This window comes from Mastacembelus armatus, chromosome 6 (genome assembly GCF_900324485.2).
Source record: "Mastacembelus armatus chromosome 6, fMasArm1.2, whole genome shotgun sequence".
In the NCBI taxonomy this organism is placed as follows: domain Eukaryota; kingdom Metazoa; phylum Chordata; class Actinopteri; order Synbranchiformes; family Mastacembelidae; genus Mastacembelus; species Mastacembelus armatus.
Window position 1 is genome coordinate 24466307 of NC_046638.1, and position 13607 is coordinate 24479913.

The 13607-nt window shown below is 45.4% G+C and overlaps 1 protein-coding gene across 2 annotated transcripts in view; it reads right to left on the reverse strand.

Annotated features, from left to right (window-relative positions):
* LOC113133257 (voltage-dependent calcium channel subunit alpha-2/delta-1) overlaps positions 1-13607 on the reverse strand; it is a 50813-nt gene that overhangs the window by 13877 nt on the left and 23329 nt on the right. For both annotated transcript variants that reach the window (XM_026311940.1, XM_026311941.1), the window contains exons 9-20: positions 12877-13035; positions 12195-12299; positions 11675-11753; positions 11517-11566; positions 11330-11419; positions 11128-11202; positions 10943-11023; positions 10572-10646; positions 7431-7502; positions 7093-7164; positions 1225-1286; positions 491-567 (exon numbers count right to left, since the gene is read on the reverse strand). In XM_026311940.1, coding sequence (XP_026167725.1) covers positions 491-567; positions 1225-1286; positions 7093-7164; positions 7431-7502; positions 10572-10646; positions 10943-11023; positions 11128-11202; positions 11330-11419; positions 11517-11566; positions 11675-11753; positions 12195-12299; positions 12877-13035 — 997 coding nt within the window. The remainder of the gene's footprint in view (positions 1-490; positions 568-1224; positions 1287-7092; positions 7165-7430; positions 7503-10571; positions 10647-10942; positions 11024-11127; positions 11203-11329; positions 11420-11516; positions 11567-11674; positions 11754-12194; positions 12300-12876; positions 13036-13607) is intronic.

Genomic DNA, 13607 nt, shown 5'->3' on the forward strand with positions numbered 1-13607 from the left:
AGATAACAATTCAGATCAGTGTGTCTCCTTTGTATAGCCCCATGAAAAATAGGAGCGAGACAGAATTAGCTGCTGAAATATGTTGCAGAAAAAGTAAAAGTTTGGTAGGGGAGTTTATAGCAGGAAGAAGAGCTGATGGAAGTTTAATCTTCTGCTGAACCAGAAGGAGGGCCAGATGAGGGGAATGAAGAAGGAGAGAAGAGCAAAATGTACACAAGATCAAAAGAGCCAGTGCTTTGGGCTGGGCCTGGGAGAGAGAAACATGTGGTTGAGTGTGTGTGGGAGTGCAGGGCGACTGACCAGTGAGTCACTACAAAGGAAAAGCACCATGGGGATCCACTGATCTGAGCAGAAACACAAAGGAGTGGTTGTGGTTCCAGCTTAGAGATAGTGAACGGTGTAACCCAAAGAAAGTATGCATGGGACTTGGTTGTGAGGCTCTAGAAAAAATGATATGCGATTGGTTTGTTTGTGCACTGTTTATACTCACACATAGCTTGTTTCATGTCATCTCCCATTTTAGCTTGAATGAAGTGTTCACTGTATTTAGGCAGAACAAGTGCCAGGCTGCAGAAAAGACAGGTCCGAGTCACGATAATGGAAATTTTCAGTTACAGGTCAGGAACTAATTTCCTGCTGTATTTTCTGCTGGAGCCTATCCCAGCTCTCTCTGGGTGAAAGGCAGGGGTCCACCCTGGACAGGTCACCAGTCCATCACAGGGCCACATAGAGACAAACAACCTCACACACTCACACTCACTCCTATGGGCAATTTAGAGCCACCAATCAACCTAACATGCATGTTTTTTGGACCGTGGGAGGAAACCAGAGTACCTGGAGTAAACAGGAACTAATTTGTTTTGCAAAATTAAAAGTGCTCTAAATTCCAATTCAAACGTCATCCAGTGCATTTTCTGTTGAAACACCTTCACAAGCTTCACTTTCATTTGACTATAGGGAATTTCTGTTAAGAGAAAACAACAACATTGATGTTGTGTAGAAACACATGCGTTTCTGATTGAGTGAAATGCAAAAATCACCTCTGAAAAGTATTTCCCATCAACCACACACAGCCTGATGTTAGAAACAAGAGAGTGACCCCTGTTGGTTTAAGAGAGTCCTCCAGCACATGGAGTGCTCTCAGTAGTTAACTGCAGTGAATTATGTCTTAAATGACATAGAGTAATCTCCATGAACCAGAACAAAAAATAAATACCCAGTTACCTGTAATCAGTTCCATTGACAGGTGCCCAGGTGTACGTCCTCACTCCTCTATCTATATACCTCTGTCAAAGATGGTACACACAGGAAAAGCTGTTCAGAACAGCTTCATAGTTATTGCTCAAAGAGTATTAAAGTTGGACATATGCAGTTTTAAATACTAAAAATATGCAAATATCAGATCATTTCAAAATCTGTATACTGTCCAGGTAAAAATTAGACTAAATAAACAAATATTATCTCAGTCAAAAAGGTCTGGCACATAATCAGCAGCTCATTTGTATTTTGTGTTGGTATTTCTTCTTCACTTTGCATCACTGGTTCTATTTCATCCTTCCTGACCGCCAGAGGGTGGTGCTGCAAGCACTGAATGTTCCCTTCGCACATGCGCAGTTCGAGTAAGAGCTGCGACTGGGGATTTGTGGATTTCACGCTGTAACGTTAACCATGAGGTGGGTGAAACGCAGCAGAAAAGTTGTTTACTGTTTGAAGTAACTAAGTTGTTGGTGACGGGACCGTTCTCGCTCCCCTCTCCCAGTTTTGCTGCGTTGGACGCATTGATGGTTGCGGCGGTCAAAATGCCGTGGTGGGTTTTTTTTTTTTTTTTTTTTTTTTTGTTAGTAGTGATTTGAGTACTTGTTGGTGATGGCAGCATTCCCGCTCCCCTCTCCCACTTGTTGTTTGTGGCAGGGTTCGATTACTGTGGTCAGGGCGCAATAGTGGCGTCTCTGATTATCAGCCTCGCCCCCACTTAGGTGACTAACTCATCGTTTTTTCGCTGCGGTAGAAGCACCGTAGTTGTTTTTGGCTGGGTAGTGAGCTGACCATATACTGGTGACGGCAGCGTTTGCGCTCCCCTCTCCCACTTTGCTTTTGACGCATCGTTTTTTCGCTGTGGTTGAAACGCTGCAGTTGATTTCTTTAAAAAAATAAAAAATAAAAAAAAGGATACAGCCGGCGCCTGAAGCCTCTACTGGTGTAGAGTTAGCGTTTGCGCTCCCCGCCCCCACTTAGGTGACTAACGCATTGTTTTTTTCGCTGCGGTAGAAGCGCCGTAGTTGTTTTCTGTTTGGAAGTGACCTGATCACCTATTGGTGACGGCAGCGTTCGCGCTCCCTGCTCCCAGTTTTCGGCAGTTGGATTGTTCCCTTCGGCTGCGGATGCAGTGACGGAAGTACTGGCCACCTTGGACTGGGGCAGACAGTGGAGCCTCTCAGCATGGAGGGGGCTCACTGCTGTGTGACCTGTGGTGACATACTTCAGCCAGATGATGGGCACAACCTCTGAACGGCCTGCATCAGTCTGGATCACCTGAGGGAAGGATTGTCTGACAACCCATGCATGAATTGCAGCTACTTGCCTTGTGCACGGAGATTAGCCAGGTTGGCACTGCTGTCACCGGCGGATGAGGGTGACCTCCCGCCCTCGGGACGAGAGGCATTAGGGCCACCTCGGCGGTCAAGGCGCCTGGCTGAGCCCATGGTTACAACACCCTCCCCTAAGAAGAGCACAAAAGCCAGACGTGAATGTTCCTCGAGGGTTGACCGGCTGTCAGCGGAATTAGCTGAGATGAGATCTGTTCTCAAGCTCAACACCCTGACCCTCCAGCAGCGGCAGCATTGTCATCCTCTCTGCCTATGCCTGGTTGGGCCCCGGAGGACAATGTCCTTTCGTTGGCCGCCTCAGCTTCCCAGTTTATGGAGGATGTTGGGGAGAGGGCCTCTCGGGCTTCAGACATGAGTTCGGTGTCCTCTGGTCGCAGCTCACTGAGTGACACAGGTGACAATGAGGTCCCACTGCAGGCTGACTCGACCCCGCAGAGCACCTTCTTCAGACGTGGACAGCTCCCTACGGCCTTTGTTGTTCTCCCTTCCAGAGAATATCTGAAGGAGCTACATGCCTGCTGGAGGGACCTGGGAGCCAGGTCTTGGCTTTCAGCAGATGGTCGAGTCCTGGCATCCATGCACAATGCAGCGGAGGCTGGCTTGGCACACATGTCGGCAGTGGAGCCAGCTGTTGCCTCCCTCAATGTGACACCTGAGGAGGCCCTGCGCCCCACTGTCTGGTGCCCGCGGCCCCAATGCCCCAATGAGTCACGGATGACCTGGTGACAAGGGCCTATAACGCCGCTTGTGCTGGCCATCTGGGAAATTCACTGGCGCACTTGACGTTTGCCTTATCAGCCTACTTGCCGGACAGCACTGATGCGGCTTCCGCTACAGTGTTCAGTGATGCAGCATTGCAGGCTTTTGCCCTCTTAACCCGTGAACTTGGTAGGATGATGTCGTTTCTAGTCCAGACTCGCCGTCAGATATGGCTGGCACAGTCGGCACTGACAGAGCAGTGTCGCAAATTCCCCAGTAGTGTCCCTGTGGAACCGGGAGAATTATTTGGAGCGCTGGAGCGAATCATTCGTGCTCGGGAGACCAGACAGCAGCTGTCAAGCCTCAGTAGACCCATGGCTCCCCCACCCACTTTCAGAGTTCAGACAACAGCTCCCAGGACTCGGCTGCCGCGTAGAACCCACCCTGCTACTGGTCCTTATCAGCATCAGTGGGCGCGGAGGGCGAGCATGGGCTTTCAGGATCAAGCCTGTCCTTCGCCGGAACAGCTTTGGGCCCAGTGTCCTCCCCGTCGCCCCTCCAAGGCCCCTAAGGGCAGTGGGGGCAGGGGATGAAACTTCCGGGCCGGCGGTCGGGGGCTTCACCCAACAGCACCTCAGTTTTTGGGCTGCTCTCACTTCAGACCCATGGGTGGTTGCCACCTTGACTCATGGGTACAAGTTGCAATTCTGACGCCGGCCCCCTATTTCGAACTGGGTCAAAATGACCATCATCAGAGACTCGAAAAGCCCTGGCGCTGGATCAGGAGCTATCTGCCCTCCTCGCCAGGGGTGGCAGTAGACCCTCTGTTGCAACCCAGAGGGTACTATTCCCCATACCTCCTCATTCCTAAAAAGACTGGCGGATTCCGCCTGATATTAGACTTACAAAGGCTCAACAGGTACTTGAAAGTTTTACCGTTCCATATGCTGACCACGACAGAGGTATTGCAGACTGTCGCCAGCGGGGACTAGTTCACCTCTAAAGACCTCAGGGACCGCTTACTTCCACGTCCCCATTTCACCACTGCACGGGCGATTTCTCCGCTTCGCATACCAGGGACACCACTGGCAATTCAGGGTGCTCCCATTCTGGCTGTCGCTTTCACCATGGGTGTTCACTCGTTGTGTAAAGGCAGCTCTTGCTCCCTTGCAAGCCCAAAGTGTGAAGCTGTTGCCGTACCTGGACGATTGGCTGGTCTGCGCCAAGTCCCAGGATCAGGCAACTCGGGACACAGCTCGTCTGCTGTCCCATGTGGCCAGGTTAGGATTCCGGGTCAATCTGGAGAAGAGCTGCCTGATCCCCTCTGACTACGACTTTCATCAGGATGTCCTTGGACACAATCTCCATGATGGCTCGCCCAGCTCCGTATCGGGTGGGCAACATCCTTCGCCTGCTCTGTCGCTTCAGATGGGGCAGGTCGCTGCCCAACATCACATTTCTGCGTCTTCTGGGCAAACTAACCTCTGTCTCACATGTTGTCCCTCTGGGCTTGCTGTACCTACGCCCCCTTCAAAGACAGCTGAACAGCTTCCGCCTGGATGCCAAGCTTCACAGGCGTCAGAAGCTGCGGGTATTAGGACAGTGTCTTCGTGCCTTAGCTCCTTGGTGGAGATGGACCTACATGTCCAGGGGGGTTCCCATGGGCACTGTGGTGTCGCGGAGGGAAATTGGAAATTGTCACTACAGATGCCTGCCCCACAGGATGGGGAGCAGTGTGGCAACACAGGACAGCACAGGGGCTGTGGCCCGTAAGGGAACGCACTGACCACATCATTGTGTTGGAACTGCGGGCTGTGCATCTAGCTCTCAAGCATTTTATGCCATATCTGAGGTGAAGACACGTGCTTGTACGGTCGGACAACACTTCGACCGTCTATCACATCGATCCTCAAGGCACCTGTCCAGCCTGCGGGCAATGTATCTACCAGGAGAGTGGAACTAGCTCGCAGACTACCTCTCTTGGCAGGTACCTCTTCCAGGAGAGTGGCGTCTCCACCCAGTGGTGGTACACAAGATCTGGAGCCTCTACGGCAGGGCAGAGGTGGATCTGTTTGCCTCACAGGAGTCAACGCACTGTCCCCTCTGGTTTTCCCTGGTGGGGCCGACCGGCCCCCTGCGCCAGGATGCTCTAGCCCATCACTGGCCTCGAGGTCTCTTGTATGCCTTCCCACCGCTATCCCTAGTTGTTCCAACACTCCAGAGGTTTCTTCGAGAGGGTCACAGACTGTTATTGGTGGCCCCCTTCTGACTGAACTCTGTCGCGGCAGGCCATGGTGCCTTCCATACAGGGAAGACCTTCTGTCCTAGCTGGGTGGGAGGATCTGGCACCCCAGTCCTCGACGTCTCCAGCTGTGGGTTTGGCCGTTGGACGTTCCAAACTGCAGCAGACAGTTCTGTCAAACCCTGTCTGGCAGACCGTTCTGAACGCGAGGGCACTGTCCACTCGTGCCCACATGCCCCGGCATGGGACCTGCCTCTGGTGCTGGAGGCCATTTGCGGGCCCCCTTTCGAGCCATTGTTACAGGCAGAACTGAAGTGGGTATCACGTAAAGCTGCGTTTTTGCTGGCCATTACCTCTGCAAAACGCATCGACGAGCTGCATGCCCTGTCAGTCAGTGACACGTGCCTGAGATGGAGTCCAGACGACTCAGGCGTTACACTTTGGCCGAACACAACCTTCCTCCCGAAGGTACTGTCTCGTTTGCACTGCAACCAACCCATAAGGCTTGCACGGTTTGACCCCCCACCAGAATCAGGGGGGACAGGCTGAGATTGTTGTGCCCAGTACGTGCACTGAGGGCATACATTGCAGCTATAGCGGCGGTAAGAACGTCTGACCAGTTGTTCTTGTGCTATGAGGGTCCTAAGAGGGGTGGCGCTCTTTCTAAGCAATGCCTCTTCCACCGGATTGTTGATGTCATCTCTCATTCCTACAAGGCAGGCAATCGCTCCCCGCCACAGAGTGTAAAGGGTCACTCCACTAGAGGTGTCGCAACATCACGGGCGGCTTTGAGAGGTGTACCCTTGGACGATATACTGTATATGCTGCTGCTTCATGGACATCGCCCAGCACATTTTCCAGATTCTATAGGCTGAATGTGGTAACCCCTCAGCCACTGGATGTCGTCCTCCGGCCAGAGGTGGATACTCTGGATTCTTCGTGACACATTCAGTGCCTGCAGCCAGAGGGCGGTCAGGAAGGATGAAATAGAACGAGAGTTATGCATGTAACTGCGGTTCTATGAATTCTGAATGAACACCAGAGCTCTCTTGTCCCTCAGAATCCTTGCGTTCCCGCGAGAAGATTCTGTAGGAAAAGAGCCTCGGATGACGCCGGAATATATCACCTCTGGGGGTCATCCGGGGTCACACGTGACATTGTTGCTATAATTACTCGAACTGCGCATGCGCGAAGGGCACATTCAGTGCTTGCAGCACCGCCCTCTGGCGGTCATTCAGGATTCATAGAATCGCAGTTACATGCGTAACTCTCAGTTTATATCGTGAGCTATAGAACATAACTGCTACACAACAAGAGATAAATACTTGATAATGCCATATGCATTCATATGTTCGTGAATTAATGAATGAAATAATTTTATTATTGTGACAAAACTATAATGATATTACTGTAACACAGGTCATATATACTGTCAGCCACAGTTAGTATGTTTTTCTATAGTGAAGAACAGTTTTACAGTTTTAGAGCAGAAGCATTGAGGGGATCCCAACAAAAATGTTAAACTCCTTCAGTATTTTCTCTTACCTCGTCCTGCGTTTTCACTAGAGTGTGAATGGTGCGTTCACCTGTCTCACCATTGATCATCATTTTTCTGATCTACAGGAGAGACGAGGAGACACAGTGTGCATGTAGTCTCAGTGTCAATGGGTCTGACTCACTGAGCATCAGCTGGAAAACATTCTGCATGATTTAGGGAAACTAAGTAAATCACTTGCAGGGGCTGCTAATGATAGCTTTATGATGTGACATCTGGTTTCTGGATACCTGCCTCTATGTGTATCCAACTCTTTATTTCTGCTTGAATTTGTGCGTGTGTGTTTGTAGATATGTTGGGGGCATTTCTACATATCTGCATATTTCACCTCCACTTTGATGTCATTTTCCAGCTCAGCATCTAGAAAGTCGAGGGTAACAGGTTCCTGGAATTTAGGGTTCTGTGGAAAGGACGATAGAAGAGAAGTGAAATGCTAAACTCAAAGAAATGTCACATAGTGACCAAAACAAAGCTACAGCAGGCTGCAAGCTATTTTTAATTATGTAATAACCCACATTCATAGCACTTCACCTAAATACTATTGACACAATACAGTAAAGTTATGAAACACAATGGGCTGTTTCAGAGAGGGATTCTTACCAACTCTCTCTGTATCTCCGTACTGCCACTACAATAGTAACTAACATGTACTGGCCTCTTCATTCTTTTGTGTTTCAATCAGGAGAAATTATTTTCTTTAAGACATGAATCTAATGAAATCCAGGACATAATAAATAGAAGGCACCAAATACCGTATCTATGACAGCAGACCCAGCTGTATCAGGTCTGATCCAAAGTGACATGGGAACCCTATTAATGCCCGTCTTAAAAACCCTATATGTCTGAGTGGCTTTATGGTGGTATTAAATGGTAGCAGTAATCGAGCGCTTCTCTATAAAGCAGCAGTACATGGAATCTGATACCAGTGTGTCCCCCCACAGCCTTATCAAAATGTGGGGTGAGAGTGTTTTCTAAGTATTCTTGTTTTTATGTTGACATATGACACAATTATTTTATCTTAAAGAGAGCAGGAGAATGTGGAATAAAACATTACTCTTGTCACATCAAAGTTTCAATTAAAAAAAAGCTACCTGAATTATGGTACAAAACAAAATGCAGTGAAAATGAAATAGTCCATTAAACAACATGAGTTCCTTACATGTGATGGCAAATGAAATGAAATGGAGCAGCAAAGGAAGATGGACATGAAGCAGCTCAACATGAAAATGAGAAAAGAAAGAATAAAAGATCAAGAGATACAACATGGGGTAATTCAGAATGAAACAAACATACACAAGAAAGACAGGAGAGAATATAAAATGGTGTGAACAGCAAAATGAAAGATCAAATATGAAATAATGAGTATGAAAAGGAGCAACACGATTAAAACAAAACAAAAAAACAATGACAGAGCGTGAGAGAGATAATACTGTATGTTGGCAAGGGATGAGCTAGAGTGTGAGATCAAAATAAAAACACCACTGCAACAAGGCAGATTTGTAAGATGAAAATGTAGTTTAGTACAAACAGTCAAAACACAGTCACTGCTGAGAGAAAGAAGGAAGAGAAATGTTCAAAGGTCACCATCAATAGTCACACCATCTCCCACTCGCTGCTTAAACAAGACAGAGTGACGGACAGACAGTTGTCCCCCCCAAGCCTTTAACAGCTGAATAAAATATAGAAACTGATTAAACTTTAGTAAGAAAACCAGCACATCTTGTTGATTTGCACAAAACATTTGTTCTCAGACAAATCTCTGATAATATGCTTGTAAGAAATGAAAACAGCACCTACTGTATGGGACTACAGTACAGACAACTACATGACTACCTTCAGAAAGTACTACTTCAACCTATAGTACTGCACCTCTACTTTGTCTCACCTCGTGAAATGTGATGGTATATTTATTACTGAGCCTGAGTTTCCTGTTATGAATCCTTTTCTGAGAAAGTTATAGAGAGATGCATTTGAAAACAGTTTCACATGGTGGTTGTGGAAAAATCTCACATTATCACAGTTGTCTAGAGTTCACTAAAGTCCACATTTTTACTGTAATACATATGTTGTGTCGCTTCCAGCTGTAAGTCAAAGCCATTCTGACAAGTATTTTTACACAAACACACACACACGCACGCACGCACGCACACACACACACACACACACACACACCCTCACACACACACACACACACACACACACACACACGCGCAGCTTTGTCCAGAGTTAAGTGCTCCAGTCTGAGTAAATGTTTGGGAGGGGACAAAAAGCAAGAGGGAAATCCCCTTTAATCCAGGAGGAAAGAAGGGAAGAAAGACTCTACACTACTGATTTATACACAATGTGTCTTGTCAGTGAATGAATAGAGGAAAGCGGGACATACACATGTACATGTGCATGTAAAGAACAATGCTGCACACCCATAATACAACATTCATAGCAGCACTGCCTTATTTTTCTCTTCTTTATCATTTATATGTTTCACCTCTGTAAAAAACAACTAATTTCACATTACAGTACTTACAGAAGGCTAGAGTCTTAGGTATACATAGTACACTACCCTGACTTAATGAGCTTGGACAACATGTTAATTACCACGCCAATAAAACCTAGTGAGAGTAAATAACTGGATCTGTAAGTGTCTTGATGGATTAGACTGTGGAAAGTTGTAGATTTATAGATTGGATGTGAGAGTGTGTCCAGTGCTTCAGATACAGGGAGGTGCTCTGACACTATGACTCCAAACACAGAGCTCAGTCCTGGACGCTGAGGAGCCTTTCAAAGCTTGCTGGCCTCAGGCTGAAGGTACCGGAGCTGTGGTGTGCTGTACCGAGAGGAGTGTTGGAACCTCTTACGGAGTCATGGCTAATATTTTCTGGGTCGCATTTTAATACCGACCAGTGGTTAAAAGTCCTGCTGCATTTACATGATAGGTAAACACATTTAGGACCTTTGGCAGGTATGTGCCCCCTGTGACATATCATCCTAACATTTAATGTTTTTATTAGAACAGAATGAAAAAAAATCTGATCTATAAGAAACATGTCACTTATTTTATCTTATAAAACCTCATCTACTGAAGTGAGAAAATATAAGCAGTAGTAACATGACATATTCACATATGTCAGTGGAGGGTCAGTGGAGCGAATTAAATTCTAAATAAACACATTATCTCTACTATATGTCACAGTGCTTCTTTATAATCTTTCGTTATTAGACACAGATGCCAGTTCCCTAAACAACATTACTTATCTATTTTATCCACATGGTAAGAAGTGACCTTCTATCTGAGGACTGATGATACCAAGTCATATTCTGCCTGGGGAATGGATTCTCCTCATGAAGACTGATGAGGTGACAGCACATGGAAAAGTTTGTAAAGAGCCTGTGCCGTCTGCTAGCCTGTGTGTTATTCAAGCTGTTATTGTGCGAACGTGGAAAAAACATAGGTTCAAATGTGAAACTGTACCTTTGGCTGGAGATTGGGATGCAGCAGGACGTATCCATTGGGATCAATGGCAAAGTAGTACCCGTTTGGACCGATCTGTTGCAAATGACAGTATTCTGAACATACAGTACATGTACAGCCTAATGGCAAGACAGCAGCAAATCTGTCTGTTTAAAACTATAGAAGGACCATGGCAGAGTGTAAAATATAACAAAGGGGCTGTAATTAATGACAATATTATTTCAGGATGACTTTATATGGAGCAAGAAAAACACAACACAACACATCTAATTGAATCACATTTACTTACTAATTGAGGGAAAAGTCTGAGCAAGTGAGTGAGGACTTTTGTTGGAAAAGTGTATTTGTCTGTGTGTGAGTGTTAAACTCACTGTGAAGCGTGGTGTGAGCTTTTTGATGTCATCCAAGGACACGTCAATCCCCATGACGCCAAGAATCAACTGATTCTGGTGCTGAGAGTATGAGAAAGTAAAAAGATACGGAAAATATAATTAAGTCCTGTTGCTGCTGCTGACTAACACACATGATGTGTTACAGCAAATTTTTGTCACTGGACCTTGCCATTCCTGTCATCTTTGGTCTTGGTTTTATTGAAAACAGGGAGTGTTCCTGTGATGACCAGACCCAGTTCCTGTTGGAAACACAAGTAGACACATTCTCCAACTCAGGAATCTTGACATGTTAACACCAACACAGCAATAACAATATTTTTATGTAATTTAACTGTAAGTTATAGGACAGATAAAGTGACCTCATACCAGAGCATCAAGGTACACATTAGTCCATTGGACCTGTTTGGCCTGCTTGTCTGCCAGAACCATGGGTCTTCCCAGAACATCCAGGTACTCCTAAATTGGTTAAACAAGTCAATTCATTCCCAGATGAATGTTTCCGTATTGACAGGACATACACTGTTCTAGATGAATGTGGAAAATACTAACTCACCTGTGTGTTTATTCTGATGGCACCAATGGAAGGAATTTCATAGAAGTAACCTGCAGTAACAATCAGACATCCTTAAGTCACTGTTTAATCGACTGTATAACTTATTATAAGAACGTGATGATGCTCAGTATGGACGTCTGTTATGATTGGTGCTGTACCTTTGTTGGAACAGGCCATCCATTGAATGGGTCCTTTATCATAGTTGTGTTGTCCTACGGAGAAGGTGAAGATCCTCACCTGTAGCACCCGATTAAAGAAATATTTACCATGATATTGTCTGTAACAGTTAAAAAATATTCTCTGTATATATTCATTTTTTATATTACTTTAACATAATGTCTTATGATTAATAGACAATTTAAATCGGTGAAATTGTTAAATTACATTGATTAATTAGTATTATTCAAATTATCACAGTTGAAATGTGAGACATTACAATTTTTGTATTTGCTGTTTTTTCAGTGATGTTGAAGTGTGTCCAACCTGCATGTGTCTCACACAATATGCTAATTTGCCTTCTGCATTAATTTTTGGGTAAGGAGGACGTACACACAGAAGTGACAGCCCAAAGGGAACTCCCAAAAGCTGAGTCTAATAAAAACTACAATGGCAGCACAGAGAAAAACAACCCATTCATGCATGGCCCTGTGTGTGTGTGTGTGTGTTTTGTCTACATGCCTTTTTGTCAGCATTGTATTTCTCCAGTATGGCCTGAGCTCTTTCCTCTCCTCCATCAGTGAACAGCATGATGATCTTGTTGCAGTTTGCTCTGCTCACATTTGTCTAGTCAAAGGAAATCCACAGCAAGTTAATGATTATTGTGTAATTGATTTTCATCCCTGGCCTAAGGATGACACCCTCAAGTATTTAACTGTTTGTTTCAAGCTCCAAATCTGGGCCAGAGAAATATCTGTAATCTGCACTTGACCAACACAAACAGTCAAGATGTTAATAAAAATCTAGCGATGCAAAACAACATTCACAGGTGAAGCCTGGTAAAGAAAGCCGACATAATCGCTAATAGCTAATGAAAGACCAGGTTCAGAAGTGATCAGACATACTCTTAAGTGTCATTATATGATATTATATGATATGATATTATATTATATTATATTATTGCTATTTCATAGGGGTCCTTCCTTTTGTTCCTTTCTAGCATTTCTGATATTGCCTGGGCAGTTAAGTGGAGATAACACCTTCAACCAGCAGATGGCACTGAAAGACAGTGCTCTGCTACTAGGTCATCAAAGGAAATGTCCATTCAAAACTTGTTTTAAGTCTCTTGTGCTCTCAGTTAGGCTTAAGATAGAAAAATAACGTGCTTTTTTCATTCAAAAACAGGAAACTAGACAGATCCTACCGCAGAGAGCTGCTCAAAAGCAAACTCAAAGCCTTTTGTGTAGTTGGTAATTCCTTTAGCTGTGATATTCTGCACAGCGTCCTTCAGCACCTTCTTGTTCCTCACATTGGCTTGAACCAGATGGTCAAAGCACGCCGTCTTCTTCACCCTGGTGTTAAACTGAGAAAAAGCAGCCGGGAGTTATGACCTGTAAATTATTCATACAATTACATGTGCACACATGTAAAAAATGGTTCAAATGCAGCAGGCACATACAAAGACTCCCACCCAGCCTTGACTGTTATCAGGCAGTGGTAAACAGACACATTCATCAAGTCACACTAATTGCTTCACATCCTTGGAGCTCAACGATTTGGTACCCATGGAAACAAGATTCTGCTATATAAGAACGAGGTTAGACAGCAACACCATCTTTTTTTAAAGGTGAGACCTGCTCGTTTCCAACTGGCAGCACACGTCTCCTGCAGTATGCTGAGCTGTGCTACACGTAGAACAAGTGGTCTGTATTTTCGATGTTAAACATACTGTTTGAGCTGAACTGTCTAGATTGGCCCAAGTGAACAGAAAGGACATTTTCTCACAATGTGCAAATGTATGTAAGAATAAATGATTTAACAGAAAAAAATATATAATAATAGAGCATGAAGGACATGGGACAGCAGAGTAATACAGCAGCACATCCAGTATGTTCCAGAACTCTTCTAAAACGATACTGCATCTCATTGATCTCA